This window comes from Vicugna pacos, chromosome 11, assembly GCF_048564905.1.
Source record: "Vicugna pacos chromosome 11, VicPac4, whole genome shotgun sequence".
Taxonomy (NCBI): domain Eukaryota; kingdom Metazoa; phylum Chordata; class Mammalia; order Artiodactyla; family Camelidae; genus Vicugna; species Vicugna pacos.
This window is the reverse complement of record NC_132997.1, coordinates 70502850-70530174: the sequence shown is the minus strand read 5'-3', so window position 1 is coordinate 70530174 and position 27325 is coordinate 70502850. Positions and strand designations below refer to the sequence as shown.

Here is a 27325-nt window from a genome sequence, read left to right as displayed (position 1 = left end):
CAAAGATTATCTTAAGATTAAAAGAGTTGAATTTTATTTGATTGATCATTGTATGAATAATGCAAGGTAAACTTTCATTTTGACAAATAAAATAAGGAGGTGAGTTGATTCAGAGCATATAAATATAATCTTGAAATAAGTGATTTGTGCCTTCATTGAAAACTCAAATACAAGCAATTTTGGTGTATAGATAAGATGTCAAAAATTTGTGATTGAAACCTATTTTTAACCTGCTCTCCAAGTTTAATATATTTCATATTAAGGTAATTTTCAATTTATAATATTAAACATATTTCTTTTAAATGTGGCCAGATTTTAAATATTTATCTTTCCCTAGTAGTTCCCCTCCCTTTCTTATCCCCCACCCTATCTCTTTTGCTCTGGTAGGGTTCCTATTGCTGGCTACCCAGTCATTACCGGTCTAATACCATTTAAGGTAGCTCCGCTGGGTTTATTTATTTTGAGTCCTAAAATCTAGTTTCTCTTTTAACCTGACTTACTAAATCAAGTTGACAAACCAGTTTATTTTTCATCCTTTGATTTATACTGGTTAGGAAGATATAATCCGGCACAGCCTCTTTCTCTTGGAATCTGTATTATCGAGGCTTCCTGCTTTCCTGGCTGAACGTGCTTAAATCGGGCAGAGTACCTTGTGAAGGACTTCAGCCCCCACAGTTCCCTGTGTGCGCATGCCCTCTCTTCTTACAGTTGTCAAAGTGCTTTTGCCAGAGCGGTCACATAATCAACCTGAAAGAAGAAAATAAATACTGTACACTTTTTAATTTTATCGATCCTTAAAAACTGGACACTCAAAGGTAACTGCTGCTAAGAATTTATTACTTGAGATTGGGTGATTGCATGTAAAGGAAGATCTATTGTGTATGTGGTGGGGGGAGGGGAAGGAGGTATCTATTTCTCGGACTTTGCTGTAAATAAGCAAAAAGAAAGAAAGAAAGAAACAAAAAACCCACCCAAACGAGCAAACTGTACAAGCAGTTGCTGACATTGCATATTAACTTTGTAAATGTTCTCTTAATCTATTGCTTATCTTTTGTTTCAAAGGGTCTTTTATTTGTTAAAGATGGGTCTTGACCTTGACAGTGAATTTATGCAGAAAGTGAAATTTATGTCTTTAAGGAGTGCTGAGAAGAAATGGGTGTTCCTGGTATGATAAAATTTTTAAAATTCAATAAATATACTAATATTAATTACAGCCTTCTTAAAATATTCTGAGTCCAGCTACTTTTTGGCTTTTTTGCTGTAGTACAGCATTAATTTTTCCACCAAGAACATACAGTTTAAACTGAAGGCATTAACAAAAAGCATTGGAGAAGCTGAGTGATATTAAAATTATAATCAAATGCATATTTCAGCCATCATGATATGCCTATTGTAAAGACAATTCTAGCCTACTGAAAGAGACTCAAATCCCAGATTATAATGGTTTACTGCAGCACTGCTTAAACCAAGTATGAAAATGTCTCTTTCTGTGTCCATTTCCTTTGGCAGCAATAGAACTTTGTGCTGTTGGGAATCCATGCTCTGCTTGCCTCTTTGTGTCATATTTTACAATACTGATCAAAGCCATTGTTTTAGACCAAGGAAACTAAGGAACACAAAATCAAGCTTAAGTAGGTTTTACTGGTAGTAGCTAGTAATTTGTGATGTATATTATATTGGGTTGGTTTTTTGACCGGGGAAGTTGGGGAGGGAGGAGTAGAAGGGAGAGTAAGGTGGCTGTGAAGCTTTGCCTTGAGCCCACTGTTTTGTCTATGTATGAAACTTTAAAGTGAAAGATTAACCGTTTTAAAGATAGTCTATAATAAAATAGTAGAACTATTTTTAATCCCATTTCTTAGTCTGACATATTTCCCTTAATAGTTAAGAGTGGTAGCCTATCCGTTTCCAACACATTTATTTTACAATAGTTATTATCATGAGAATGTCCAAAGGCAAAACTTCTGTGTGTATCTGAATGCCCTTTCACAAGTGCCCTGAGAAAGATGCTCCTCCAAGTATCTGAATTAATTAACTGTATTAAATATATTAATAACTTTGCAATTATACTGAATCATCATCTAAAAATAATTATATATTTGGTAATATGCTCCTTGAACATTGCAAAATATTTTTCTGGGTCTTAGCACCGTAATATTCATATATTTAAAACAATTAACATGTTCTAAGAGACAACCTCAGTGGTAACTATGTGTATAGAAATTTGGTTTTTGAGTGATTACTATTTTCATCTTTGAATGATAAAACAGGCTATATGGCAGAGGTGAATATAGCCCTTCTATGCGAAATGGAAAATACCATACGCTCCTTATATGGCTAAATGAAGCAATGATGGCAATGCACTATAATTACAATGTATGAGAATCTGGGACTTTGTACTATGCTATTTTTAACACTTTAACTAGCATATGGTAATTCAGGGTCTTCAAACCATGATCGTTTACTGCTAATACTAGTAATAAGAGAATGGATTCTAAATTTGCCAAAGTCTTGTGACCAAGGCAGCAGCAGGAGGATTCAAAAATGAAAATCTGGCAACCCCAGAATTATCTTGACTTTCCGCTTAAATCTCAGAGGGATTTTTTTTAAAGCCCCACCCCACCCCATCTCACAGCCAGTGTGCCCTGCCCTCCCTTCCTCTTTTCCGCTTTCTCTCCCTCTCCCTCTCCCTCTCTCTCACTGACCTCAAATCCAACCAGAACATTTCTTCACTCTGCAGAGAAATTCTCAGGCTCCTGTTGAGACCTGAACGACTGAGATGCCAAGAAATCTCTCGTGTGGCAGAATTGGAGATGAGAAAATTGGAGAATAAGCAGAAAAACCCTAATCCTTAAAGTAACAAGAAGGAAGCACTTCCAAATGTTTCAATAGATATTTCTCTTTAAAGGCGATGGTTTTTTAATGCCTCCTAACAAAATGGAGTAGCTAAAGCTACTGGGAGGCCAGAGAATGATTGTGCAGCTGAGTCCTCCTCCTAACAAATGCCAAGGATTTCCTCCCTCGTGGCTCGCTGCTGCTAAATGAAACAATTATCAAGGCAAGAAGGCAGTTTGCTAATAAAGGGGGGATACGACTACTGTTTCTTTAAAGTGCCTGAGCAGGAAAGGGGGAAAGAAAGGGTCGTGTGCGTTGTCTTTTTAACCTTGCTGAAGGACGCAGCAGTATTTATTGACGTATGCAAATAACTGGGGGAGGGTGGTGCTTGGGAAAAAACAGGAACCAGAATCAGTTTCTCATTGCAGGGTGAACGCTCTGAGTTCCGGTGAAGGGAAAAGAGACGTGGCGAAATTGCCGTCTTTCTGTCTTATAAGCACATCTCTCAATAATACAGAAAAGGAACCTAGACATCATAAAGGGTGAAGACGCTCTCACAGTATTTTTAGAGACCTTGCACGAGCCCCCCCACCCCCACCCCAGCCCGACCTGTTCTTCTAAATGGGAGATTATGGATTTGCATTGCAATTGGCTAGTAGCGGTGGTACTGGATTTTCGCAAGTAAAACACCCGCCCGCTTCAGCGAGGGGCATTAACGAACACATTGACAATAACGCGTCTCTCTTTTTTCCTGTTTCAGCTGCGCAAACCATGCAGGATGATTTACTGATGGACAAAAGCAAAACCCAGCCCCAGCCCCAGCAGCAGCGGCAGCAGCAGCAGCAGCAGCAGCAGCAGCAGCAGCAGCCCCAGCCCGAGCCCAGCGCAGCCGAAGCCCCGTCCACGCCCCTGTCCTCAGAGACCCCCAAGCCGGAGGACAGCAGCGCAGTGCCGGCCCTCAGCCCCGCCGCGGCCCCGCCGGCCCCCAACGGCCCCGACAAGATGCAGATGGAATCGCCGCTCCTGCCGGGCTTGAGTTTCCACCAGCCCCCTCAGCAGCCGCCGCCACCACCGCAGGAGCCCGCGGCGCCGGGCGCGTCGCTGTCGCCGTCCTTCGGCAGCACCTGGTCCACGGGCACCACGAACGCGGTAGAGGACAGCTTCTTCCAGGGGATCACCCCAGTCAACGGGACCATGCTCTTCCAGAACTTCCCGCACCACGTCAACCCAGTCTTCGGAGGCACCTTCTCCCCGCAGATCGGCCTGGCGCAGACCCAGCACCACCAGCAGCCGCCGCCGCCCGCGCCGCAGCCCGCGCAGCCAGCGCAGCCCCCGCAGGCGCAGCCCCCGCAGCAGCGCCGGTCCCCAGCCAGCCCCAGCCAGGCCCCCTACGCGCAGAGGGGCGCCGCCGCGGCGTACGGTCACCAGCCCATCATGACTAGCAAGCCGTCCTCGTCCTCCGCTGCAGCGGCCGCGGCTGCGGCCGCCGCCGCCTCGTCTGCCTCGTCCAGCTGGAACACGCACCAGAGCGTGAATGCCGCCTGGAGCGCGCCGTCCAACCCGTGGGGCGGCCTGCAGGCGGGCCGGGACCCTCGCCGGGCGGTCGGCGTGGGTGTGGGCGTGGGCGTAGGGGTGCCTTCTCCGCTCAACCCCATCTCGCCGCTCAAAAAGCCCTTCTCCAGCAATGTGATCGCACCGCCTAAGTTCCCCCGTGCGGCCCCGCTCACCTCCAAGTCCTGGATGGAGGATAACGCTTTCCGGACCGATAATGGTAACAATCTGTTGCCATTTCAGGTAATGCTCCGATGCACCTGCACACGCCTTCCTTCTGCCCCGCTCCCTTTGCCCCGTACTCCCTGCCATTTAATCATTCACTGATGTTTATTCTTTAAAAAAGGCAACGATGTCCAGCTCTCCTGCCCCTTTCCAAAGCCTTCAGTTAACTGATGCTATTCCAGTCCCTGGGTCAAGGGTGGGAGAACATTGTGACAGCTTGAGGAATTGTATTTATGCACCCTGACAAGATCGAAAAGGGCCTTTTTCTTTTAGTTTATTTTTTCCTTCACCGTGCTTGTGCCTCTTATTTTGACCTCCTTTGACTAGTAAAGCTGTGAGTGTATGGCAGGGTGCCGGCATAATCCCAGGATGAGTAGGCTGAGATTCCTGTCGTTTTAAGTAGCTACACATTTCAGGTTATGCAATCCCGGGCTCGAGGTGCCGCCTGAAAGCTGTCCACTCCCAAACCACCCTGGCCCTATTCTTAAAGAGGTTAACAGCTCTTGAGTGGTGCTATTTCAGACAGTTGCATATGCTCAATTAAACTAATGTGAACACATGTGTTTATGTCTCGCTAAGGTGCTGGCATCATTAATAGCAATCAGCATATTGCCCCTGCCGGGAAAATTATGAGTGTGAGATTCCAGTAAACACTGGAACTCTATCAGGAACCGAGATGGAAGAGTGGAAATTCTAGGGGTAGCCCTTGCTATGTTACCTAGAAGAAAGGCTTAGAAATTGTTTTTTTCCAGAGGAAAGAGACAATAGGACGCGACCTTCAGAGCCATATTGCAATGGAGTCTATTTGCTAGCTAGCACTGAAATATTTAAAGCTGCAGTGTCCTTCAGTTGGGTTATTTAAGAAGACAATGCAGATCAATTACATCATTTGAAACTGGGCAAAGTGAAACTCTTGCAACTTTAATGAAAAATGAGCCTTGTGTCTTGGTGTTAAATGCCAATGAAAAACCCAGGAAGTGCCCCAGACAATAAGGTTGAATGGAGCGTCCTTATTCTGTTCTTGCTTTCTGATCCAGCCCACGGCCACACTGGTTGGCAGTGTCCTGGACATCTTGAGTTGGAAAGGGGTGGTGAGGGTGAATGTTCACTGGAGGCCTTTGTTCTCAGCAAACATTTATCCTTCACTGACAAATTGATTTGGCCATACGCTTCCAGGCTCAGTTGAAAAAGAAAAGAAGAAAGGAAGGAGAGAGGAGGGCTTTGGATAAGACACTGTTTGGATCTTTGGATCCAAGGAAATGAAACAAATCCTTTGAACATTGCTGAAAAATGGCAGAACCGACATTTGACAGTTAGTTTAAAGCGTCAGGTGCAATTGGAACCTTCATTTTATTGCTCTGTACATTTCAGATGTGTTGTTTGGGGTGACTCCCATCCATGAAGAAGGAGATAGGGTTATTAAGAAGCACATGATTCTCTAAGCTAGGGCAAGGATTTTTAACCTTAACAATTCAAGGGGGTCCATGAAACTCATAGATTGTATGTATGAGAGTTTTTAATGAGAAGAGGATCTTACCAAATTTTTACAGGGGTCCTTCAGGAATGGAAGATTTTAATATTAAAATGTATTTCCCCCGTTATTCTAAAGTTTATTTTAATAAAATGAAAAGACCTTGCGAGCTGGGATTAGATTGATAGAGAAAAAGAGGACTCTGCTTTCTGGAATTTCACTATATGCTTATTTGTATGTGAAAGGGGAGGCTGGACAGGAAGCCTAAATTTGGTAAGAGAGCCCCTCTTTTTATTCTCATGCTTTCTACCCAAGTCCAATCTTAGAGGGTGACGTAGAATCTGATGGGGAGGTTTAGGGGGTTGGAAAGTGGCGGTGTAGACATCAATTATCTTTTTCTAGGAGTTGGATCTGAATACAACTAGCTTTTGATTCATCATCTCCAGAAATGGGGGCTGAGAAGAGATTAAATTCGTAAAATCTCCCCTAAACTGATACTGACAAGTAATGTGGGGATTGCCAGTTGTTTCTCAGCAAGCCGTATACCAGCCATGCTAATGAGAGCCAGATGGACTGGGTTGAGTTTGGTCTCCTATTTTTTGGTCCGTGGTCGTGCTATCGAGTAGGGGAAGATAGCCAAAAGATTTGTAGGAGGAGAGATTTTATTGAAAATTGAGCTTTATAAATTTGGCCTCAAGAAGAATTACATGGGCTTTTTGTCTCATTTCTTTTCCTTACTTAAAATGGAGCTTCAGAGTTTTGAAGCCTTATTAGAGCCAGAGTGGGAATAAGCTGGCTGTGTTTTTGCTTGGAATATTATCAGACATAGTTTGTGTTGATAAGTATACCAAGTTTAAAAAACAAAAACAAAACACTGTCTTGTGTGCAGAATTATACATTCCTGTCTGTTTATTTAAGTCATTTTTTAAGACAAAAAGGAGAGAATACCGTAAGTAGTTCTTTTTACAAAAATTGTTTATTTTGACAAATAGGACTTTTTTCTCTAAGTAGAAGAGTTTATTTCATAGAATAGCAACCCAGTTTTTTATTTCACAGACTCTTTGAGCCAAAAGGGACCTTCAATAGTGATTTACTCTAATGTATCTTAATCTTAAAAAAAAATGTATATATATATATATACATTCTAGCAAGTTGATTGATTTCTCTGAGTTAGGGCGGCTGCTTCCTTAGGGACTACTTGTATCTAAAAGCCATCTCATTTCTATAAATAAAGAAACTGAGGTCCTGAAAGTTAGAGTGACATAACTCAGACACTAGAGCTTTGCCTAATTTTGCTGATGTGTGTCCTTAACTTCCCTGTAGCACTAGTCCTGTCAGGTAGAATTCATTTTAAGTCAGGGTCTCTTTGGGCTCCATTCAAATGGACTTAGTTATGGAACTGTCTCGTGGGATTCTCTGACTGCCTCTTAGTGATGGACCGTCCACCAGAGAGCTCAAGAGCAGTGAGGTACCCCACCTGGGGAATTATACATTTGCTTCATTTTATATTTGTATAAGACAGGAAAGCCTACTTCTGTAAAAGGACTAGAACAGAGGTGTTTTCTATATGCAGTGAATTTGAGTTTAAATAACATTATTGTCCAGAGAAGTTTAAAAAGGACCTTTGAGGGCACCTATTCCACTTAGTCTGCTCATTTTCCATAAGAGGAAATCAAAGTCCAAATACGTGAAATGACTTGCCCACGTTCAGGTGGGTAGTTTCTGTCAGAAGCAGACTTTGGAGGTGGGTTGCGTAGGTTCAGATCTCACCTCTGCCAGATCCTGGCTTCATAATCTTGAACAAATTATGTCACTTGTGAAATGGAAACAATAGTAATTACTTGCTTCATAGAGGTTCAAATGAGGAACTGTATACAAAGTGCTTAGCACAGTGCTTGGCCCTTAGTAAAGTGCCATATTAATTAGGTTCTGATTGTTGTTATTACAATGGTGACCAGAGCTCTGTATGATCGTATTGTAGTGTGGATTACCGATTTTTCACACAGTGCAATCTGAAAACCCCCAAACTTCTATGTAACGTCATTTAGTCTCCTTTTTCTGTCTGAAGTACCTTCTGGCTCTTGTAACAATGTGGTAATCCGCCATTACCTATGAGCCAGGCCCTGTGCTAAGCACTTTCCATGTAGTTTCTCACTGGAACCCCTTCAAGGTAGAGGACTGTTATTACCCTCATTATACTGACAAATAAATTGAGGGTTGGAGCATTTACATTATTTCCTCAAGATCACGCAGTAACTGGCAGAGCTGGGATATGAACCCAGGCAATTTGCCTCCGGAGCCAGTGGAGGCGTATAATACCTCTAGGACATAAGTTAACAACACATTGTAGAGCAGGAGAATGGGCAGAATCTGTACTTGACTTCATGATATACCCTAGAAATTGTGTTTTTAAAATATTTTGTATTGATAAAAACAGAGGAAGAAAAAATACAGTGCCCATATATATATACTACCATTTAAATTCAACAGTAGTCAATATTTTTCCCTATTTATTTATTTACTTAATGTATTTTTGAGTATTGTATCTTTGGGAAAAAAATTCAAATTATGTTCTGCTTTCTATCTGCATTCCTACTTTCTTTTCTCACCCTAAGTTGAAACCGATTATATAGATTTTATATTTTCTGGCGTAAGTCTGTTTAAATGCAATTTAGTGTTAATTGTGCTGTTATCTGTGACAGAGGAAGAAATTCCTTATGTGAATTCATGGGAATAGAAATTATTTTAAAGAGTAAATATGCCGATTCATAATAAATTTTGAGGCAACATCTGTATTTTCAAGTCTATCCTCCCCCCCCTTTTTTAAACCATCTTTTTAGAAAGTAATATAAATTGTCTAGTTTATGCTTGCTTTTGAATAAGGATAGTATGACCTAGATTTAAAACTAGAGACTCTTCTGTAGTTGGTTTCTTAACTACTGCTCTAATGCAAAACCACTTAAAGTCCACCCAACCCCACAAACTGTTTCGGAACCTATTATGGCATGGTTGATATGCCAGCAAAGCCACATTATCTATATTCGATTTAAAAGAGGCATTGGTTAGGAAATATTAGAAGGTTTTCTATGCTACTGAAAACATTAATCTAATAATATAAGCTGTGTACTTTAAAATTGCATGTTGAATAGTACTTAGCTTTAAACTCTTCATGACCTTGCAGCAAGCTGATATAAAAATACTCTTTCAGAAATGTGAAGTTTTTAGATATTCTCTAAGACACAATTTTCTACTTAAATAGCTTTCTCCGTTGGTTGGCCTCTTTTGCTATCTCTCAAAGGCTGCATAAGGCATAATGCTTGTCCATTTGGAACTTGTCATTGCTCAGGTAGTTTTTGTAATGTTTTAATCTGCAGGTATTGAAAGATTATGGCTTTGTTTACCACAATATGAAAAGTTTGATTAAGCCATGTGGATTTTACTGAGGAAAGAAATGGAGGGCATAGAGTAGCGGACAGCCTATGAAGCTTGGAACAAGGAAGATACTGATTGAAGCCCCAGCTCTGTCACTGGTGATTGGAGTCAAGTCATTTATCCAGTGGTTCTTTTTCCAAGAATTCTGCAAAAAATGGAGAGAGAGAGCGCGCCTATCTTCTGGGTTTGCTTTATGAGATAAAGTATACAAAATGTTCAGAAAATTAGATACTGTTATGGCTCTTAAATGCCTGCCTAATTACTGGTAATGATAGTCAGTTAGAGTTTAATAGAGGAAATATTTGTTGATAACCAGTTGTCCAGAGTTAAACACTAGTTGATGGCATCTGGAAGTAGAGAGGGCCTAGAAAGAGGTGTCCAGTGGGGATGGAAGAGCTTATGAAAGGCTCTTTGTATATATGTTGACTGCCCGTCCTAGAAAGCCAGTCATGGTGCTCCAAGGGTTAGGGAGTATATAGACCTCTGTCACAAGGATGGTGTGTATTTGTAACTACCTGCTTCTGCTTATGGCTGACTCACTAATGCAAATGTGAGAGTTTTCCTTGCTCTGTGAAACTTTTAATTGGTGATGGGAGAAATGGTTAAACTCATTTCCCAACTGTTTCCAGTGTTGATAGTTCTGGAGTTCTGGAACTCCAAAGGCTCTAATTCGAAGTTCCTCATCATCACTTTCCTGAAGACCATTCCCTGGCTCTCTGGAAGGGCCAATGTGGTGGTCAGAGACAGAATTCAGAATAGAGCCCCACGTTTGGATCTTGAGAGTTGAGGAATATAGCCACAGCTTCAGAGGCGCTGTAGGAGGCAGCCTCACAAGGAATTTCCTATTGCTGCTCCTTATACTTTGTAGGTGGCTTGTTCTGTGGGGGGTTCTGTTATGCTTCAGTTCTATTGCATTTAGTTTTCGTGTTCTTTTCAGGTACTAGGCATGTAAACTTATTAATGTGAAACCGTTGTAATGTTTGCGTTTTGACTTAACTTGAAATAGAGAAGTACTAGTGAATTAAAATGATACAATAAATCAGCATCTTGGAATCGAGACCACTTTTCTCTCCCAGAAGCACTATTATATAATTCTTGGAAATCATGAATATACGACATGAATCCTTGTTGGCAGTCTTCAGAGGAGAGAAACAGAAATGGGTACCAAACAGCCTTTATATCATTTGAAGTGATCACAGAATTAATGTACGCAAGGGGAAGAAGATACTGTGTACTCATATTGTGTGGATAAGACTGTTGTACAGCCAAATATCTTTATTCCTCAAGCATTCAAAATTATTTCAAAGTCAAGATCAAGTACGAGAGAAAAAATAACTATCTTTAGTAATCCAATGCAACAGATTAAATGGTCAATTCTACCAAAGGAGCCAGTATCTAGAAGTTCATGAGCATCCAGCACTTAGTGGGTACTCATTAAATGAATGCATAAACATTTAAACCCAAGTTGATATAGTTTTGTCCTTTCTACAATGCAGTATAATTAGTGATTTGAACAGATTCTCTATATGCTCTTCATAGAATATGGAAACATAGGTGAATATACAGAAGGTGATAATGGACATCTTCAACTTGTGAAAATAGAAAATATTATATGGGTTGGATGTCTTTATGGACATCCCATAATTTCAAGGCTGTGACTCTATTTGTAGGTTTGGTATGCTAATAAATAAGCAAGATTCTTGCTTTGATTTAAAGGTTTTGGCAACCAGTAGTTGGGAACACTAACTTACATCCTATTAGTTAAATTTTTTACCCCTTCACTGTTAATCAACTCACTTTTGTGGAGTTAATTTACCCTATTATGGTGATCTGTTTTATTCCTGTCTTCCCAAATCAAGTTATTAATCTTGGAAGTGACCAGAATGAGGGTCAGAATAATTCTGACAATAACACTTAGAAATATTAAGGAGAGAATTCTTTGGTCTAAGAGGTTGAAAAGAGTAAGTTATAGTAGGCCTGTTCAGCCAGTCATTCGTTTGAAGATTGTGAGATTGGAAAGCAGAGATGTAAAGTGCAAAAAACTTTCTATCTTAAATATATGGTAGGGTTTGGAGAGTTAGGGATTAAAATACTTCAGAGGAAACATTTTAGTGATCTGATATTCTAACCCCCTACCCAAAGTCCAGGAGACCTAGTTCTTAGGTTTCAGATAAGCAGCAATTAAAAAGGACAAGAAGTGTATGTGCCCAGAAGCACCTCTCTTTTGCAATCTGCTGTGGAAATTTTCCTTTCCTCTTTTGGACTAGAGAAATATAAACCAGATACGCAGGGGATTAAAAATAGTGAAGACCAATGAAGTTTATGAATAAAGATTGTGGGGAAAGGCTGAGAGAGAGAGTTTTTTGAATCATGAATCTATTTTTGTGTGTTTGCGCTTGATTTTATGGGTAAACTATTCAAGTCTTTGCACATTGTTGTTTAAAGCAGTTATAATCAATAGAATCCTGGGTTCAAGATAAACAATTAAGAAGGATAGCATATGCAGTAGTTTTGTTAACCACGTATCTATGACAGAATTCCCTGATCAAAGGCATGGGATTCACATTAAGTTTCTTTTGGCATCTTCCCTCGTAGTCATAATCCACATACTCTAACTTTTGGATGTTGAATTATTTTTGATGCCTTCTTCAGATAGATACAGTTGACACCTACAGGGGACCCTGCATGTCAAGCACTGGCCTCATCTTTTTCACATAAATTATCTTATTTAATCCTTACACGTTCTTGTGAATCAGGATCATCATTCTACTTGAGACTCCGAGAGTGTTAGCTGACTAGTAAGGTGACAGAGGAGTAACGGAAACAGAGGACTTTTGACTCCATATCCAGTTCTTCCCTTCTTCTATGCCTGCTTGCCTCTTAACACTTACCATCTTTCAATATGCCTTTTTCCCCTCCGGGGGTGAGCGCTAGGAATCTGTATTTTATTAAGCTTTTAAGGGGATTCCTAGGCATGCCAAAGTTTGTGGAGTACAGGAAAGGTGTTCTGATGATCTCTGAAGTTACACCTCACTTTTCTTCAATTTAAAAATACCTGTTTGGCTACATGAGAGTTTGAAAAAAGGAAGCCATATTTGGCCTGGGGAACAGACCCAGCATATACCAGTGACTGCAGTTCCTTCCACATCTCTCTCCCAGTAATTCTGGTTTGCCAGAAAGACTCTAGTACACCTTTGATGTTGTGCTCTTTCTCCAGATTATCCCTGAATCTCCTCATCCCACATGGTCTTTATAGCACTTGTTACTCTCTGAAATGAGCTGTTTTATTTATTTCTTTTTGTTTCTCCACACTAGAGTGTAGGCACCACAAGGGCAAGGACCTCTTCACTGCGGTATTCCTGGGGGTTGTGACAGTACCTGGGGTATTTTAGGCAGATGGTAAATATTTGTTGAATGTGTTAATGATTTACAGTTACAAATGACTGATAAGGCAGTTATTGGTCATTTGCATGTAGCTAGCAAAATAGAGCAGTTTCATTTTATGAACAATTAACTGGCCACTACCAGAGGTCAGGCACCAAGGATTAAAGCTGAACCATGTCCTGTCCTCAAACAGGTCCCTGACAAACATGAATTAACATGTAAGATGATAAGGTTTATAACTATGTGTAATATGCACAACAAAGAGAATGTGTACTTGGATTGAATCAGAAGAAGAAATTAGAGTGTGTGTGTGTGTGTGTGTGTGTGTGTGTGTGTGATTGGGAAGGCTCCAGGAAAGTCTTCATAGTTTAAAATATTTTCAAGGTTTTTCTGATTGTGAAAGTAATACATATTCACTATTTAAAATTTGAGACGGAAAAATTGCTTATAATTCTGTTACCCAGGGTTGAGTACTCTTAATGTTTTGGTGCATTTTCTGCCAGTTCTCTCTTTTTTATGTGTATGTATATTGTAGTATATTGTATTGTATGTGGTCGAGATGATTCTGTGTAAACAATTTCATAGTCATATTTTTTGGTCTTTCATATCATTAAATTTATAAACATTATTTATTATAGCATGATATTCCATCACAAATTTAACAAATTATTTCTGTATTTGAAGGATTTAGCTTTTCAGTTTTTAACTCTTAAACATAATGCTATCATGAACATCTTTGGGCATAGGGGTAAGGGTTGCTGCAAAGATTTGTTTTAAGCCGAGGGAACGACAGGTACACAGGTAAGGAACACATGGTATGCTGAGGGAGCAGAAGATTCACGGTAGGAGTGAGGCAAGTGAGAGATGAGGCTGGAGATATAGATAGGGGCCTGATCACAAAGGCCATTGCAGCATTCCTGCGCCTTCAACTCTGTCCAATAGGGACATTGAAGGATTTTTAAGCTGAGAAAGATAGCCATTGTGAGGCTTTGAATTGGTGAATGAAGTGATCACATCTTTGTTTCAAAAAGATTATTCTGGGGTACGGACTGTCAGAAACCAGACAGAGTCAGGGAAACTGGTTAATGTGTAAGGACCCAAAGTGATTGAGAGGAAGGGACTGACTTGAGAAGTAAATTAGGAGACCACTGGAAGGACTGGTGATTGCTTGGCTGTGGGGCATAAAGGAGAAGGGGTTCAGAATGACTCTTCAGGTTTTTGGCTTAGGCAGCTGGGATAAATGATTTAGAGGTGAAAAGGCTTAATCGTGGCAGATTAGAATTTTTATGACTCATAAGCCCAGGTGGGTTTAGACTGGAGGAACTTCAGAAGGGAAAGCTATGTGTTGGGAATATTTGAGCAAGTGATTTGACATCTCTTATCCACCCATGCTTTTGTATGACTCTTAGTGCGTGGGAAGAAAACCTTATTAAAATAGATTATTTTGTGGTCTACTTACTTATTAGAACACTAAATCTGAGAGAAGAAATAACTGCTATTCTAAGTCAAGAGCTTTTTTCTGATTCTAGACTGTTTTGGTTTTTTTTTGTTATACCCTGAGAATTAGAGCATGAGTTAGCTGATTAGTCATCTTGTTTATGGCTTACAGCATGGCATTGCAAAGAACTATAAGGAGTTATTAATCCATCAACCATAGGGGAGGATCACAAACAGTGAGAGAACTGAGACCTGGCATCCATTATTGTTTAAGTTGAATAAACTCACTTAAGAAGTCAGTCTATGTTATCAGCCAGTCTGAAATATCATTAATAAGGTCTTAGCAATGGAGATTGATCTTATGCAATTTAGTTCTGCTATACTATACAACGCTTAGTTTTTTAACACGTGTAAACATGATGAAATATTTTGAAGCTTAGGATCCATAGAGCCACAGGGAGATGAGTTTTCTGAGAAGGGGAAGGAGAGGAAGATGGGGCCAGGGTATGAGATCCACCAGAATTGAGTGTTTATCCACTTATATTTCTAGGGAGGGAAGTGGGCTGTAATGTTCATTTAATTTCCAAAGCAGCACATAACTCAAAAATGGTTAAGAATCACAGATACAGAGTAAAAACACTGCTGCTGCATGACATCCAATAAACCTTTAAAAGATTTTTAAAACTTAGGCATCTCATAAAATTTGTTCTTCTCCCTCTTCATAGCTGAGAGAAATTTTGCCCAATTTTAATAAGAGTACTTTCTAAATAGAGGGGGCCCAACTCCTCTTTTATCTAGCTTTTTCTAGAGCATTTAAATTAACTTTACATCATACAGATCATTTTGTGGCATTCATTTCATTGGTTTACATATGTTAAATCACTTATTTACAATAACACTAGCATTAAAAAGATTAGGGTACAAACCCACCACCCCATCAGTAAACTTGCAGCTAATCTGGTAGGACAGAGATTTACGGGCTCATTAGTCATAGGTGTTGAATGTACTATGGACATTTTTTTTTAATTGGGAAGGTGGAACTCATGGCTTAACCTGGAAAGTAAATTAAGCAAAGCTTCAATTATAGTAGATGCTAATGTATTTGAATAAATAAATGGACTAGAAAGTTTTGATTCGAGAGAGATGTTGTTTCGTTTCTGGTATCCGAGATACAACTTAGAAATAACGACTTTCAATAATGACCATTGCTCAGTGGTAGAGCGCATACTTTGCATGCATGTGGTCCTGTGTTCAATCCCCAGTACCTCCATTTAAAGAAAAGAAAAGAAAAGAAAAAAAGAATGACTTTCAGAAATTGCTAATATAGAAATGACCTCCTCTCCCCAGAAGAACATTTCCACTCTCCCATTCATGTCTTTGTTGTTGTTATTCCTACTATTGTGACCTAATGAAGAGAGTAGAACTGGGGGAGAGGGTAGAAGCTGGGGGTTTGTGGGGTAGTGGGACAGTGTCCTGGATCTCAATGGTAGACCTGCAACTCACCAAGAGAGGTGAACCAGAATCTTAAGGTTTTCACGTAGAAACAGTGTTGCCTGTGTGATGCAGGGTTTTTTTGTTTGTTTGTTTTTAAGCTCTGTAACCAATTAACTACTTATAGACCAGTGTAGAAACCTAACTATTCTCTATTACTTAGTTTCTACCGGTAACGAAATGTTTTAACTTTAGCACATTTTGGAATACAGTTTATTTAAGATGTATGACATCAAGGCCTGGTAAGAACAATTGACCAAAGTTTTGCCAGTTCTGAACACTTTTGCAGAATATATTCTGCATATACCTAAATTAAAACAAAGACTCTATTTTGTTTGTTTGTTTGTTTGTTTTAATGTGACAGTTTAAGATGAAGCTTTACCAGGCACCTCATTGCCATGGTGCTCATTCAAAGGTCAAAAGTTATCTGGAGAAAAACCAAAAAAACAGCATTTTAAAATAGTTGGCTCTTCATTGTAAAATGACTATAACTCAATAAAAAAAAGTTTAAAAATACAAAAAATGAAATAAAATAGTTGGCTCTTAAGCTGCAAAAACACAATCTAAATACTTTGAACCATGTTACAGTGCTGATGAAGCTCTTCTGCAATGTTCGTCAAATAAAACTTTGTGCTGCTTTTAAGCAGAATAGAGACAGACTAATTTTGCTAATGCTTCAGGGTGTTGCAGAGTAAAACTTGGTGAATGGAAAAATGTAAACTTGACTTTCAAAGGCATTATAAATTTGGCATTTTAGAAGATTTGGCACTGGATGGGGAGATTGATTTTATCATTTTGACTTTGAATTCCTCAACATTCCAAAGACATAAGCTCACCTGAAGGTAGCAGAATTATTTGGTTAACGTTTTTAGATCTGACTGCCTACTTCCTGCTTATTTGCCGGTGTAGCTGATTCTACCTGACCTATCAACTTTGGTGTGATCTAGCATGTGAAATGTTATTCTAGAGTAGCTATTTTAAAGTTGGTGAATCATCCAGGTATAACACAAGATTTTCATTTTAAAATCCTGTGGGATATTTGATATTCTAATTCTAATTTAGGCCTAGGTTCTGTTAATTGTGATACACAGAAGGAGACTTAAAGGAAATTACAGCTTAAGGTCAAAACTGCAAGACCTAGAATGAGGAGGAAAGGAAGAGAAATCTCTTGATAGTGAATATATTCCTTTACGATGAGGGATGTAACAAAGGGCTGAAGCAGACCGAGGGAGTAGAAGTGACACATTCTGTTAGAGGGACATAAATAATAGAGAATGTATTGAATACTGACATGTCAAAGGACTTTGAAAGACAGTGAAGAAGATTTCAGCGAAGAGGACAAAGCGAGGTAAAAGGATGCTTCAGCTTTTGTTACAATAATTAAATATTCAAAAAGGCAGCCACTTTATCCTGTCCAGGAAGTTAAGCAATTGCCCATTTCATATTCCAGTTTTTTTGTATGCAAGCCATAGGCAAGTAAGCTGACATCAGGGATTTATATTAAGAAGTTTCTTCTAGGGAGTGTCAGAATCAAGTTCAAAACCCAATCTTTTAATCTCCTGTGGCACGATCATAATATTCATGATGCCTGTAAGACACTTCATGTTTGTTCTAAGCCATCAAAGAAAGATAGACTGTGTGTTCAGCATAATTTGCATTGTGTATATTATTAATGATCTTGTCTGATAACTTCTTATAATACTCAGAATTGTAAAAAGACAATCTATGTAGTAAAGATATGTTTTGTAAATTTGTTCTATAGAAACAGCTGTGGAAACTGTGCTGTGCAAAATTCTTATATACTATTTAATATATTTTCTCTTTATTATAAATTTGTAGAAATTCACATGGCAATGCTGTTAACTGGAATTTGAATTCAGTATTCACGAAGTACATTCCATGTTCTTGAACTAGTGTTGGGAACTATGATGACACAGTTTATCTGAGTCCTGTCTTTAGGAACTAATGTACGTGTGACAAAGCATTAAATGAAAGCAGATACCAGATTGTGAGATGTGTTAGTTGCCATGAATGGTCAAGTAGAGGCAAAAATAATTTGGCCTAGAACTTTTTTTTAAGTGATAACATCCCTTTAGCTCCATTTTGAAGGATAGATAGGATTTGGCTAGTTATAATGGGAATCCAAAATAAGGAAAGAAAAATGAGCCATTAGCGGGATTATTGATCAGACCATCCTGAATAGAGCAGGTCTTTATTGGGAGATAAAGATGGTTGGTTGTTCTCTAGGATTAAAAAAATAATAGTAAATTTTTATTTACTGGATTCCACTTGGTTTTAGAAAGCATTTAAGCTGTCTTTGTACATACTACACTATAAGAGAACTTAGATTAGCAGTAGGTGAGATAAAGGTGATATAAGAGTAAGGATGTAAAATGGAGCCCCGAATTAGCCTAGTACTGATGATGTTTACCGTGAAATTGACAGTCTTGAGTGTCTGGCTTAGGAATGTGGGTTCTGCACACAGAGGGGAAGCTAAGTCCCTGAAGGACTAAGATCAGAGCCGTGACACAATAAAAATACACGTTTAGAAGGACAAGGCAGGTGAATTGGAGAAGTGTGTGCCTGCCACAGTGCAGCCTGGGGGTAGGGAGGCTGCTGAGAAGGCATGATAGTTATCTTGGGTTTGGCACAAATCTAGGGAGGAGGTACAACTGTGAGAAACCTTACAAAGGAAGATAGGATAGGAGTGCCCCAAGAGACATCTTGAGTAGACCATTTAATTGCAAAGTGGTGTTAGTGATCTAAAAATCAAAATTTCTCTTTAATTTTGGAATGCTGTTTTATCAGTGGTCATTCTTAATCATTCTTAATTTTGTTAATATGGACTGATTGATTTGAGTATTCATTGATGGTGGAGAAAAACTTAAGAAACATGCTGAAAACCAAAGTAAAGCTGCCAAAGTTTCATAATTGATTGTGGCTCATCTTATTGATAAATCAAGTAAATATGTTTTTGTCATTAATGCATGATTCTCAAGTTGGGAAAGATTTTTATTCTGGATATTCTGTGGTTAGGTTGCCATAGAATTTGGAGGGTATCTGATGTCTTTGTTCATTAAGAAAATCTTTTAACTTACTGATATAGAGAACACTGGGAGAGTTGAAAGAAAATGGTTAAAATAGGGGTTGGGATGGGTGACTATTTTAGGGTAAGTAAAAATGTGTGTTGCTTGAGATTAACACGTGTACAATGATGAAAAGTTCAAAATTGAGTCTTATGTCTGTTTTCTGTTTAGTGATTTCGGGATATATTTATATAGTTAGTTTTTCGTAAGTATGGCCTATTTAAGTAGCTGTAATTCTGGAGGTTAAATATGGCCATTGTTGGGAATCAAAATGGCAAGGTGTAATTCACTCTGTACTAAGGAGACTTGATGGACTTCAGCTAACTTGCCACATTATAATCATTATAAACCTGTGTTTCCTAAACTTGTTGAGCCAGCACCACTTTGACAGTCTTGAGAGTGCCTTAGAGGTGGGGGAGCTGGAGTACAAATATAAAGTTTTGGAGGCTGAGGTCAGTCACAGGGTGGTTTTAGGTCAGAAAGCACAGTTTGGGGCAGGGGTTACTTACATTTGTAAAGTAGTCTAGTTGGGGGAATAGTCAGCGATCTTAACTTTGAAACACGGGAATTCAAGGTGAGTTACCATTAACTCTATTTGTCTTTAGCTGTGCTGCCCAGTAGAAATAGACTGCAAGGCCCATAGGATAATTTTAAATTTCCTAGTAGCATATTTAAAAAGCAAAAAGAAACAAGTGAAGTGAATTTTAATTATATATTGTTTTTAAGCTGCTGTACCCAAAATACTGTTTCAACATGTGATTGATATAAAAATTAATGATGAGATATTTTACATGGTTCTTTTTATACCACGTCTTCAAAATCCAGTATGTGTTTTATACCTTCAACGCATCTCAGTTTGTTCTAGCAACATTTCAATTACTCTCTAGCCACGTATGGGTAGAGGCTACCATATTGGACAGTGCAGATATACAGTCTTGTCTTAGAACAAATGGGTCTGAATGAGCTGATAGTTAAAACAATTTTATCTTAGTTTGCATTTTATGTCATGATTTGGCAGTTTATCTGTAGTGCAAGTCATAGTATAGTTTCGTAACTTGTGGTTTCTTTTTCATTTCTCACTTTAATGCATAAATCTATGGTTTTCCATTAGCATGCCATCATTAAAACAACATATTATATAGAGAGATACAATATTGATTTACAAGGAGAATGTAAGAGTTTTCTTGCATGCTTGATAGACTGTCTACTAGACTAAGTCTTCACTTCTGATAGATAGAATGTTTCATCAGATTTTCTAAAGCTAGTATTTTGAACAACAACAAATATTGCCCAGTAATGGCTAAATGCATATATTGTACTGACAGTTTCTATTAATTTTATCTGGTGGTGCTTTCTTTGCTGTTGACAAAAGCATTTTACATCTGTTCTCATTTGTTATCACTAGAGATATGCCTAGGTATTATCTTTGAACTTTTAGTTTTGCATTTTGAATAAAATTATTTTTATATAGGATAGATGAGTTGTCAACAGTCATAAAATAATTTAAATGAAAGTATTTTTTAAAGCACTGTGTATCCATTTGAAGTTTTGTTCATACCTACAGTGATTACAGATTGTTCAGTAGTTTAGGTATTACTCACCTAAAGTGTATGTGTGGGGAGGGGGAGTGCTTTGTGTGTGTGTGTGTGTGTGTGTGTGTGTGTGTGTGTATAACATTTTCCCTCCTTTCTTTTGGTCCCCAACAACTTTCCTATCTTCTGTTTTTTCAGAATAATTGCTTTAGGTTTCTCATTGCCTTATATATATATATTCAGTTCCTCGAATGTAATTTACTTGCCACTTGCGTCTTTCATATTTCCATAGTTATCAGCCTGTAACTCATGCCTTGCTTTTGCCTTGGTTCTTCATTACTTCATGAAAAAGGAACTGAGGTTCATTCTGAACTTCCGCACCACGGCATATGACCACGTTCACTTCCCTGCATGACGACAGAGGCGAATGCTATTCATTTGTTTATTTATTTAGCACTTACTTGGCACTCCTTTAGGCTGCACAGTGTACTAAGTGCTTTCCAAATACTATCTTTATAACATTCATGTAAGGTAGATATTATCGTTACCTGCATTTTTCATATGAGGAAACTGACTCACAGGGAGGTTAAGTAACTTGTCCAATTCTGTTGAAATTTGAGTGCTCATCATGTGTTTTGATTCATGAGTTACGTTTATCTAACTGCAGAGCAGCAGAGTGTTATCTTTCTGGCCACCACTGGTCATCTCAGTGAAAAGACCGATTGATTATCTTGTGTATACAGTTGTTCAAATAGTGAGTTCTGTCTGCTTTTTCCAGTTTATTTCTTCTTGGCTTCTCTCCCCCTTTTCCTTTCTCAAATTGTGTCTTGAAATCCTCTTTTGAGTCTTTGCTTTTAGAATATTGTATATACCCTATAGTTTCACTGAATGAGGATAATCATAACACGGGCATTCTGCTTGCTTGTCTTTTTCCTCTCTCCAGAAGGCAGAACATATTCTGGTGACAGTAGAATCCATGGAAAGAGTAACATACATGGGTTTCTACATAAATACGTATTTATGGTTATATATTTATGTATATTCATATATAAATTTTTTACATTGATATCTTACGTTTTAGGCAATAGATGTTTCTACAACATTTGGGGAATAAAATTAATTTTTGTAAATTGAATCAGTTTAAGAACTCGAAATAGCTATACCTAGAAATGAGGTCCTACTTTACCTACCTTTTGAAAGCAAATTATTACTTGAACTTTTTCACAGAAGTAAACAGTTTCCTCAAAATAGAGTTGGAAACACAAATTGAAGTCAATCAAACGTTAGGGTTTTTTCAGTCCTTTCTTAGATGTGGGAGAGAAATTTAAAATTACAGACAGAAAAAAATGCTTTAGAATTACCCATGTTTTTGTTTTTCCTTGTTCCTGTGGGATTCAGCTTAATGAATAAGAAGCGATAATGTAAGAAGGTACAATTCTCTTTCACACACACACCCCACACCAGGAATAGTAGAAAAACAATGGTTAGATGATAGCGAAAATGAGAATTCTTAGCTAGGAATGATTATCCAGTGTAGACGCAGAAGAGCTCAGTGGTTTTAAGGTTCTGGATTGCCTGGGTTTGACTCCTATCTCAGAAACTTTCTGTGTAATGAATTGTGCCTCAGTGTTCTCACTTGTCAAATGGGATAAGAATAGTAGTTACCACCACAGGCTTTTATGGGAGGAAATGAGATGAAATATGTGAAGTGCTTTAAATAGTACTGGGCACATAGCCAGGATCGATCAGTTCTGGAGATTTAATTACAGGAGATTTTGTTAGCCCTGTTGTTGGTTTAATAAGAGAAGAAAGGTTCTGGGATGTGTTGAAGTGGAATAGGGCGTGCTAAGTGAGGCTCGAAAGAACACCTTAATGAGGTTCAGAGGAGCAAGGGTATGTGAAAATGCTTTATGAGATGTAAAATACTCTATAAATAAAAGGTAGTGGGAGGAAATCAGATTATTTGTAGCCTTAATGTGCTAGAGAATGATATTTGCAGATCTAGCTTAACAGATAATGGTAATAATATTCCCCTCCACATCTCCAAAGCTGAATGCCGGGTAAATGATTTAAGGCCACAAAAAAAGTCTTTAAAATAAACTTAGCCTCTTTTGTGGTAGAATATTATTCCAAAGTTGGGCACATTCACGCACAAATTAACCTGATACCGTCCTGGAGAAAGGATTTCTTAAGCTACATCCTTAAAGTTAACAGTATTTACAAATGAGTCTTACCTATTTATAGCCTATAGTGTATATTTCCTTGGAAGTACCTCTGCTTGTGTCCTTCCAAATTTCTTGAGCAGGTGGGGCCCAGGCATCTGTGGACATCTCTGCGCCTCTGGCCTGCGTTTTCTGGAAGCATTTTTTTCTCTCTCTGTCATTTGTGCTTTCATAATTTCAAGCACGTAGCTCTGTGCTTGCGTTTAAGTCGTTCTATTATAATTATCTGTAAAATAGACAGCTGGCTTCTTGTGGACAGACTATGCCTACTTAACTTTTTAATCTTTAATGCTTGGCATATTAAAGTTTTTGATAAATACATGTGGAATCAATGAAGAAAGAATAAAACAGCCCTCAGCACACTTGGCTAAGTCTTATTAGCACTAACATTTGAAAGTAATACAGAAGGCTTTTCTAAAAAATATTCTGTGATGTAGACATTTTGGAAATTCTGACTGAACTTCCCTTAATCTAAATGATTGCATTTTACTGTATGATCTCTAAAGTACCTTAAAGTAACATTACTAGAATGATACAGGTATCATTCTGAACTAAATTTTTTTAAACTTCCAAATACCAAATATTCTAATAAATGTTGATGCTTTGCATTTTAGATGCTTTAATGTGTTCATCATAAATACGGTAACATTGAAATGAAAGATTACGTTGATTTATATATGTTCTTTTCTTCCTGGAATGCTTATACAACAGTTTGTGTGTGGTTAGCCTTCTTCCAGGACATGTGAATGTATTAAGAACTGAACTTGATATTTAGTTTCCTCATCTATAAAATAAGAATTATAATATCTACCTCATAGGACAGTTGTAAAGATTAAATAAAATAATCCAAATAAAATACTTAACACAGGGCCTGGCACATATTAATTATCTGTTATATGGTAGCTATGACTTAATAAATTCTATAAGGCTTATTATGAAAAACAATATACCCCTCCATTTCCCTCTCCCCAGAGGTAGATTGGTAGCTATTTTTATAAACCAGCATTATCTTATGTCAGAGACAGTAGGGCATAAAGGGGGAGTAAGCCTGTTGAAATTCAAAAAGAATAAAGCTTTAAAAATGGTTGACATTTAGAGATTTTGACCATATTATCCTATTATATTTGTTTGGTTGCTTAATCTATTTTTATTATTGGTTTCATCTGGAATCAGATGAGATTGTACAATAAACTTGAGATGCAGGGACTTTTTGGTTGGGTATTTTGTTCGTTTTCCCCTCTACCATTAGAAGAGAGGGGTTCAGAAACAGAAAAAATACAGTGTTTCCCTTCCTCTGGTCCCAGTCCATCAATGTGGAGTGAATGTTTTTTGGTACTCACCAGGTTCCCTTCTGAAAAATAAACACACATGCACACTGGTGACCTCTCTAGTGGCAGCCAGGGAGTGATAGTGAAAAGCTATAGTTCCATAGTTGTTAATCTGCCTGTACGCTGGGCATGACATCATCTGTTGGTTTCTGAAAAGGGGAAGAACCCTAAACAGATGCTAGCCCAAAGTGGCACAGTTGTTGCTTTATTGCTTTCATTGCCATAGGACTATTTGCATAAAAGCAGCTGTGTTTGGTGATACGCGTTTTTAAATGCAAGGATCAGAGGGTAACAGGGGGCCACAGCAGAAGCGTTCACGTCGCGGCCCCTGTCAGATTCTGGTGAATCTGCGAATTCTGCTGTGTCACCTCACCTAACCAATGAAGTTGAGTTGAAGTTTGTTGAAGTCAAACAACCTGAAACACCAGGGCAGACCTTGGTGTTTATGGACATAGGTGTCTTTTATGATGAGTAGTGCTTCTAGGGAGACACTGGAGCATATCATTCTCCAGTTCATTAAGATGAACACATTAAAGTGTCTAAAACGCAAAAGTTACAAATGGGATGAGCTGGGTCTCTGAAGAACACAGTATATTCCTGTAAGACAGGAATCTCTGGGATGGAAAAAACTCATCAGAAACAACAGGAGACATGAAAAGATGCTGTTTGTGGGTAATATGGCTAATAACTGCTTGTCGGTTTTTAGAGGACCATTAAAGACATCCTTGGAAATGTAAATGATACATATTGTGACAGTGGATGGCATTAGTTATTTGGCTGGCAGTAGGGTTGCCTTTTGAACTTTATTGCTATGTGATTTAGGTTTAATTATCTGGGTCCTTCAGTGGCTCCTGAATGGAACAGCTGGAGTCAAGACTTTGCCTTTCAGTCATAGCTCAAGAAGGTTTTAGGTCTTATGTCCTATAACTAAAGTAGATGATTTGCAGGTAGTGTCATGGTTCCTATTAAAGCCTTAGAAAAGATTTTTTTTTTAATAATAGCTTTATTGAGATATAATTCACATACCATGGAATTTATTCACCCTTTTAAAATATACAATGCAGTGGGTTTTAGGATATTTAGAAAATTCTGTGCCAGTCGTCACTATCTAATTTTAGAACATTTTCATCATCCTAAGAAGAAACCCCATACTCACTAGCAGTTGATCCTCATTTCCCTCCTGACTCTGATTAACCCTGGGTTATGGCTAGTCTGCTGTGTGTCTCTGGATAACTTGCCTGTTCTGGACATCTCATATGATTAGAGTTATACAACAAGTGATTCATTGTGACCGACTTCTTCCACTTATCATAGTGTTTTTAAGATTCATCCATGTTATAGCACATCAGTATTTCATTTTTTATTGCTGAATAATATTCCATTGCACAGATATACCATGATTTGTTAATCCATTCACCAGTTGATGGGTATTTGGGTAGTTTCCAGTTTTGGGAAATTATGAATAAAATTATTTTATAAAGTTGTTATAATCATTTATGCACATGTATTTTTATAGACATGTTTTTTATTTACCTTAGGATTGCTAGGTTGTATTGTTAAATGTATGTTTAACTTTATAATTAACAAATTGTTTTTCTAAAGTGGCAGTACCATTTTTGCATTTCCATCAGCAATTTATAAGAGTTCTGGAAGTTCCATGTTTTAGTCAACATTTGAAATTGTCAGAGGTTTTCTTTCTTTCTTTTTTTTCAGCCTTTCTAATAGGTGTGTAGTTCTTTGTTAGTTTTAAATGAAAATCTTGCAATATGAAACCATCCACCAGGAGGATGATTTAAATACAAAGCAAGCATTTACTGAATGCTTATTATGTGCCAGGCCCTCTACTGAGTGTTAGGAATATGGGGAAATAAGATACATCTCTGCCCCCGTGGAAGTTACACCGTTTATTGAAGATGACAAGCATCAGTGCTAATTACCTGGGTTGGGGAAGGAGAGTCCAACTATACCTAGAAATGGTCAGTTTTGTGGAAGGATTTTGACATTTATGATCAGTAAAAAGAAAATAATATGAGGAGCTACACGTACCTTGCATGTTCTAAGACAGGTTTTGGTTGCAAAGATCGCATTCCTCCTGTATCATCATGTCTAATTATCAATGCTTGTTAAGCTACTTGGGATAATATTCTGCTGGCTAACAACCCAGTGATTTGGGCTCCACCAGCTAGTCACATGTGCACAATAACCAGGGGAAGGGGCAACTTTAATTTTTGTAGTTCCTTGATGCTTGCTCTTTCGACTTTTGACCACTGTGCTTGCTGCTTTCCCTTGCTGTGTCCTTCCTAGGTCTGGGTTTCTGCCTTTTACTTAGCATGTTGCTAAACTGCATAATCAGTCCTTTTTAAAGTGCATATGTACTTAGGTCTGGATTGTTTACCACAGAAGTGGGAGTAATAGGCATTTGCACTTTTTGTCCAGGTGACCCTTCAGCATTTCACCGAGCTTAGATCTGGCCTCCATATGAAGGTCATTTCAGGTAAATAAGATTTCAAGAGCCATGTTTCCCTATGTTTGATAAACTGGGCCTCTTATCTGACCTGTGTGGCAAACCAGTGAGAAGAGCTGTGAAGGAAGATTGGAGATGGGAGCAGGGAGGGAGCAGGAGGAGACTAGAAGGAAATGACTGGATTGTGCCTCAAGTGGTCATGCTCAACTAATGTTTGAGCATCTCTCAGAGCAGGTCAAACTTCCTTTTGCTTTTTAAAAAACTTCTTGAGAACCTTAGCGTGGTTTGCTGTCATGCAGCAAGGTATAGTATGGTCTGACAAGGAGTTTATAGTGATTAGAATTAGTCATCCTCAAGAAGAAAAAGATGAGAAAGCAGTCATTTCTTTATGGATCCTAATCCTATTCCAGGCTAGGTTGAGGGTTCTTGAGAATTTCTTGCATGGAAGACTGGGTTTAACAATCGTGTTAAATCATATTAAAATTCATAGCAGGTGCTGATCAATTATGTTTTTCTAAGAAAAGTGAGAGAGGTTTCAACATTGTAAGACTTTAGATTAGATATAAGGAGCATTTGCTTGCTTTTGAGTGACTGAAGGAGAGAGTCTAGAATCACGTTTTCCGAAGGGCTGCACCTTCCATAGTTTCATTTCAGGTGGTTAAAATCTACTGTTGACTGAGGACTTCATACCTACTAAAGATGGGATGAAAATCTGCATTTGAAAAGTTATTTTTTCTTTTCCCCTCAGGTTAGTGACATTAGTTTTCCTTTATTCGGGAAAGGTTTTAATCTAAGGGCAAATGTTTGTCAAGCTCCTTGGTACTGTAAGTACTATAGGGTACTATCGTAAAGTTCAGTTTGATAAAGGAA

At 38.4% G+C, this 27325-nt stretch overlaps 1 protein-coding gene across 6 annotated transcripts in view; it reads left to right on the top strand.

The window, feature by feature from the left end:
- CPEB3 (cytoplasmic polyadenylation element binding protein 3) overlaps positions 1–27325 on the top strand; it is a 159738-nt gene that overhangs the window by 25353 nt on the left and 107060 nt on the right. For 4 of the 6 annotated variants that reach the window (XM_072971604.1, XM_072971605.1, XM_072971603.1 and 1 more), the window contains exon 2: positions 3593–4626. In XM_072971604.1, the coding sequence (XP_072827705.1) occupies positions 3604–4626 (1023 nt within the window). In that variant the 5' untranslated portion in view covers positions 3593–3603. Of the gene's footprint in view, positions 1–3256; positions 3375–3592; positions 4627–15798; positions 15844–27325 lie in introns of those variants that run through there. The other 2 variants (XM_072971602.1, XM_072971606.1) reach the window with 2 other exon arrangements.